The sequence below is a fragment of the Chiloscyllium plagiosum genome, unplaced genomic scaffold, assembly GCF_004010195.1.
Source record: "Chiloscyllium plagiosum isolate BGI_BamShark_2017 unplaced genomic scaffold, ASM401019v2 scaf_78306, whole genome shotgun sequence".
In the NCBI taxonomy this organism is placed as follows: domain Eukaryota; kingdom Metazoa; phylum Chordata; class Chondrichthyes; order Orectolobiformes; family Hemiscylliidae; genus Chiloscyllium; species Chiloscyllium plagiosum.
Genome location: NW_025207622.1, coordinates 7,228 through 13,192, shown reverse-complemented (window position 1 = coordinate 13,192; position 5,965 = coordinate 7,228). Strand labels below are relative to the sequence as shown.

General features: G+C 50.6%; 1 protein-coding gene across 1 annotated transcript; it reads left to right on the top strand.

The window, feature by feature from the left end:
* The first annotated feature begins 1,679 nt into the window (after positions 1-1,679).
* LOC122546622 (syncollin-like) lies at positions 1,680-2,569 on the top strand. Its single transcript, XM_043685297.1, has one exon. The coding sequence runs from the start codon at positions 1,901-1,903 to the stop codon at positions 2,297-2,299; it is 399 nt and encodes a 132-aa protein (XP_043541232.1). The 5' UTR covers positions 1,680-1,900; the 3' UTR covers positions 2,300-2,569.
* Positions 2,570-5,965: the final 3,396 nt, after the last annotated feature.

Genomic DNA, 5,965 nt, shown 5'->3' with positions numbered 1-5,965 from the left:
GGATGTGTCGCTCCGCCGGGGACCTGGTCATGGCGGCCGCTCCGGCCGGCTGCTGCTCCCGCTGCACGGCGAAGCCGCGATCCTGGTAGAAGTGGCAGAGGAAGACCCAGACGCTGACCGTCTCCAGCCAGAAGGCGACGGAAAGGAACCAAACGGCAGAGAGGAGCATCAGCTCGCAAACCATGATGGCGGCAGCGTCGTCTTCCTCCTCCCTTCAGGTAGGGAGGAACTGCGCCTGCTCCTGAGGCCGGCGGCCGGCACCGCCTGCCGCGCCTGCGCCGCTGCCGTGAGGGCGTGCGCGTTGCCGTCGCCCTTTGCTCGCTCTGTCGACCGCGCGGCTGCACTGCGCCTGCGCCCGCTCTTCCCCGAACGTCGACTTCCCTCGCTACGCATGCGCACTGCTGAGGCTGTCGTCAATGGGGCGGTGGTGGAAGAGGGGAAAGGGTGAGGACGGCGCGCCTGCGCAGTAGCTACAAGGATGGTCAAGGTAGGAAAGCAGTTGTTCCTGGAAAGGATGAGTTGCCTCTTGGGTTTTCCCTTTCCCCTTCTCAGGGGGCGATGGTTAGATTCTCTCTCGTTGGGGACGGTAACCCCCAGGATGTTGATTGTGGGTGAAGGGAGATTCGGTGATGGTAACGTCATTGAACGTCAAGGGGGCGATGGTTAGATTCTCTCTCTCTTGTTGGAGACGGTAACCCCCAGGGTGTTGATAGTGGGGGGAGGGGGATTCAGTGATGGTAACGCCATTGAACGTCAAGGGGGCGATGGTTAGATTCTCTCTCTTGTTGGAGACGGTAACCCCCAGGATGTTGATAGTGGGAGGAGGGGGATTCAGTGATGGTAACGCCATTGAACGTCAAGGGGGTGATGGTTAGATTCTCTCTCTCTTGTTGGAGACGGTAACCCCCAGGATGTTGATAGTGGGGGGAGGGGGATTCAGTGTTGGTCACGCCATTGAACGTCAAGGGGGCGATGGTTAGATTCTCTCTCTCTTGTTGGAGACGGTAACCCCCAGGATGTTGATAGTGGGGGAGGGGGATTCAGTGACGGTAACGCCATTGAACGTCAAGGGGGGGGGCGATGGTTAGATTCTCTCTCTTGTTGGTGATTGGCATCAAGTCACGAAGAATGTTTAACTTTCTATTGAGTTCTTAAGATTCTTTACCAAGATTCGTGTACCTAAAATAGCGCCTGGACAATAATATCTAAATCCAAATCATCTTTCCTGCATTTCCTCCCTGCCTTGAGCTGTTGGAATTTTATAGGTTTTTGTCAGACCCAGACAGCTTCTTGCAGATTTGTCTGAACTCCAGAGAAAACTCACATGTATTTGGAAAAGCGAGGACGGATTAGGGACAATCAACAAGGCTTCCTGTGGTATGCGAAATCGCGTCTCACGAACCCGATTGCGTTTTTTGAAGAAGTAACAAAGGGGATTGATAAGGGCAGAGTGGTAGACGTGATTGATAGGGACTTCAGGGGTAGGGGTTTAGGTACAGAGTAAAGCTCCCACGACACTGTACCCCACTCCCAGGGACAGGGGGTTTAGGTACAGAGTAAAGCTCCCTCCACACTGTCCCCCACTCCCAGGGACAGGGGGTTAGATACAGAGTAAAGCTCCCTCTACACCGTCCCCCACTCCCAGGGATCGGGGGGTTAGATACAGAGTAAAGCTCCCTCTACACTGTCCCCCACTCCCAGGGACAGGGGTTTAGATACAGAGTAAAGCTCCCTCTACACCGTCCCGACTCCGAGGCTGGGATCCGGGCAAAGTGCCAACAGCTGCCTGGCTCCCACGGCCTTGAAGCCGTGTCTCACCAATTCCCCCCCTCCCCCCCCGGGGACGGCGAGCGCCTATAAAAGCCGGTGGTGCCAGCCCCAGGTGCCGCTCAGAGGAAGGATGGCTCCCGTGGTGCAGCTGGCTCTGACCCTGTGGCTGGCCCTGGGGGCGGTGGCGCAGTGCCCGGAGCCCAGCGCCCTGCGCGATGTGGGCGGAATACGGGTTTGCGCCCGCCTCTACGAGGACAGCGACGTGCTCTACGACCGCTGCTGCGGAGGGGGCTACATGGACATCCAGAGCCCGGCCGACGTGCCCAGCATCGAGCGCTTTTGGAACGACCGGGTCTCCTCGCTGGTGGTGGGGCCCCGCTGCGAGCTGACCGTGTGGAACAAACGCAACAAGCGAGGTTACCGCCGCAAGTTCCGCACCGGCGTCCAGTACCGGCTGGAGGAGGTGGGCAAGGGGCTGTTCGGCAACTGGGACGACTCCATCACGTCCTACTACTGCGTGTGCAACTGAGGAACGGCCGGGCCTGTTCCCCCTCCCCCCCTTTCCCCTCGCTCTCCCCTCCTCCGGCACGTACCCCAATCAATCCCGCACCCCCACGATGGGAAGGTGGGGGGGGGGAAGGGGGTCGGTGGTGGTGGTCGACCCCCTATCTCCCTCTTCAAAGCTCCACCTTTCCCGTTTCCCCCTCCCCCGTAAAGGGGTGGGCAAATGGGGAGGGTCGCGGGGAGGGCGCGAGATGGGGTACGTGTTCTCGTCCACCGCCACGCCCCCCCCCCCCCCCCCCCCTCCCCTCCCCCCCCCCCCCCCCCCCACCGAGACTTATCCTTAGAGCAAACCTCACAATATTAATCTAACATCTTTCTTCCTAAGTCAGATCCCCCTTTGTTCTGAACAAAAACACACATGAAATGCTAGTTGTACATATTTTATGAAGTTCCTAAGAAAATAGTGGTACAGTCTTGAAATAAGCTTTTTTTAAGAACAGAATATCAAGAAAGCAGCTACAGTAATATCTAATGCCTGTGATGCGTCTACCATATTATTTAATGCAGCAGGTGGAAGTTGTAATAATTGCTGATTCTGCCTCACAAATAATTAAGCAACTAAACTCTGTATTCACCAATAACATTTAATAAAAATATTGCAACAAACTTATAGGCCAACTCCTGAATGTACTAATATGGCAGCAAGCATTCTCATTTATTTCTGCCAGTGAAAATAGGATGCTAATTGCAGCGGGTTCAGAATAAGTTATAGGATCATCACCTTTTATTTCTGGAAATATACCCAAACATACAGATATAGAAATAAGAAATTAAGTAATTATTAAAGATGTGTGGAACAAAATCTTTTTAATGGACAGAGAGAATGGGAGGTCAGTCGCTAGCAAGGAGGACAGTAATAACAATAACAGGGTTATGGAATGAATCGAGGCAAGAAATTGGAGCAAACAATTTAATTGTAAACCCATCACTTCTTCATGAGATGTGGTCACAATGTAAGACCATAAATTAGTATATCATAATAAAAACTCAAGTGATTTGTACAGGAGGGAGCCTGAAAGTTGTGCACAGAACTCTTGTTGCCAGTTACCTGTTATATCAGTGGGGCCTGGCTCGATAATTAATCCCCACACAATGAGGCTGTTGTTTGGGCCTTGTCTGTATCTGAAACACATCAGTTCAAATTCTCAATATAATGAGTGCAGCCATTCTATGTAATTTATAGGCACTCCTGGCAAATGCAAGACATCAGGGCACCACAAATACTTTAACATCGGGTGGTGTTCACGGGTGAAGAGTTGTCATGCAATTGACAATACCCTAATACACAGTAATGAGGAAAGGAGACACGAGAGGTGGGACAGGAAATAACTTTTTTTCCAATTTTTAAAGTTTTGTTTAGCACCATCGCTTTGTTTTTCCATCAATTCCCAGGCATTTGAATTATGGAAGAAGCAACAAACAAATGAAAATCTGCAGCCAAGAGATCATATCACACATACATAGGTGGTTGAGTAATCCAGTCAGGTGCAGTTCTGGTGCTATCATGGAGCCTTGCAGAGGTGGAGCCTTGCAGTGGGCACTTTTGAAAGTCACGAAGCAGCCAAGGACATCCTTGTGCTGATATAGATCAATCACAATTAGTTCCAGATGCAGGCAAGGCCCTCTGCATGTCAAGCATCCCTTATTTAACCACTTAACCATTCATCCATGTCAACCCCAAACTGGGAAAGCTCTCAGTTGTGGAACAAGTTCTCTAGTGCAATGGAGAGATTCATGCCACAAAGGCTTAAACACAGCAGAAAAACAGACTACATTTTGGTTTCTCAAATGTATTTAATAACAACACTGATGATGCTCTTCCTTGTATTCATCTGGAATGGAAATACATCTAGTCATTGGTAAAATGGCCACTTTTGATTCCACTCTATCATCTAGTAGCAATCCTAGCATTCCTTCCAAAATTTTTTTTCAATTAGTGATAAGTAAACAGCATATAATAATTGATTAAGTCAGATGATCTGGTGATAGCCATCCTCTAACCCAGCAACACATACCATTAAAGATGGAATACAAACACTTTGGTCTAGACTTTATCTCTCATGTGTGTAGAATGGGAGAATTCCCAGATCTACAAAGTCCACTTTTAACAACTCAGCTTGTGTTTTAATTTTCAGTCTGTGTTTGAACAGGTAGGAGGGCAGATAATGCCTCAGGAATGCAGGAGACGATTGAGACCAGAGGCTGAGGAGATTGCCTGCCTCCAGGAACCAACAGCATGTCTAAAGTTAAAAATACTAAAAAAAAGTAAAACATTCCTTCAGTTCTCATCCATCTCTCACCTCCCATACATTTCACAATGCCTTCTGAAGCATATCTATGTTCCTGTAAACATGTCAATGCCCCTTAATCCATCCAGCATATCCCTTTGCAGTTCTTATACAAACTTCGTCGATTTCATGTCAGCACACGCCCACTACTGACCACTATTTGACTTTATATCATGTCACTTAGTATCAGCAATAAGCAAACTTCAGGACCTTAAAGCCAGCTAAAACAATGCTATAAATTTTGAGCTTTTACCTGAAACATCAATTTTCCTGTTCCTCGGATGCTGCCTGACCTGCTGTGCTTTTCTAGCACCACTCTGATCTAAACTCTGGGGTGCTGTGGGAGGGTCAGTGCTGAGGGAGCGGGTGCTGTGGGAGGGTCAGTGCTGAGGGAGCGGGTGCTGTGGGAGGGTCAGTGCTGAGGGAGCGGGTGCTGTGGGAGGGTCAGTGCTGAGGGAGCGGGTGCTGTGGGAGGGTCAGTGCTGAGGGAGCGGGTGCTGTGGGAGGGTCAGTGCTGAGGGAGCGGGTGCTGTGGGAGGGTCAGTGCTGAGGGAGTGGGCGCTGAGGGAGGGTCAGTGCTGAGGGAGCGGGTGCTGTGGGAGGGTCAGTGCTGAGGGAGCGGGTGCTGTGGGAGGGTTATCACCGTGTTCAAAAGTGTATGAACTTTGAAGAGGTTTTGAACTGAGCCGAGATGGTGACAGTTTGAGTATTATTTGTTGACTGGGAATTGGGGGATTTGATTCTCTATCAGAGAATCGGTCTCGTGGAGTCGGTGTTGGGTTGGGGTGAACAAAGTTAAAAATCACACAACCCCGGCTTCCAGTCCAACAGGTTTACTCGGGAGCACTGGCTTTCGGAGCGCTGCGCCTCCATCAGGGAGCTGTGCAGCAGGATCATAAGTCACAGGATTTACAGCAACTAGATTGTGTCATGGAGTGTAACATCAACACGTTCATCTTGACTCTTTCATCTTTCAGAATGACCAGGCTCGTTTCAGTTCCTTCATAATCCCAGTGAGAGTGGGTGTGAGTGCGAGAGACAGTGTGTGTGCATGCGTGAGTGAGTGTGTGCGTGCGTGCGTGTGAGTGTGCACAGTGCAGTGGTGTGTCACACAAACACACAGCAACACACACTGATGCAGTGTGAGAGAGTCTCTCTCTCTCATTCACGCACACACTCTCCCAGACATACACCCCATCACACTCACACAGACACTCTCCCAGACATATACCCCATCACACTCACACAGACACTCTCCCAGACATATACCCCATCACACTCACACAGACACACACTCGCCCAGACATATACCCATCACACTCTCCCAGACGTATACCCCATCA

Excerpts from the sequence above, each read along its gene's own strand:
- LOC122546622 (XM_043685297.1), top strand. The coding sequence starts at position 1,901 with ATGGCTCCCGTGGTGCAGCTGGCTCTGACCCTGTGGCTGGCCCTGGGG.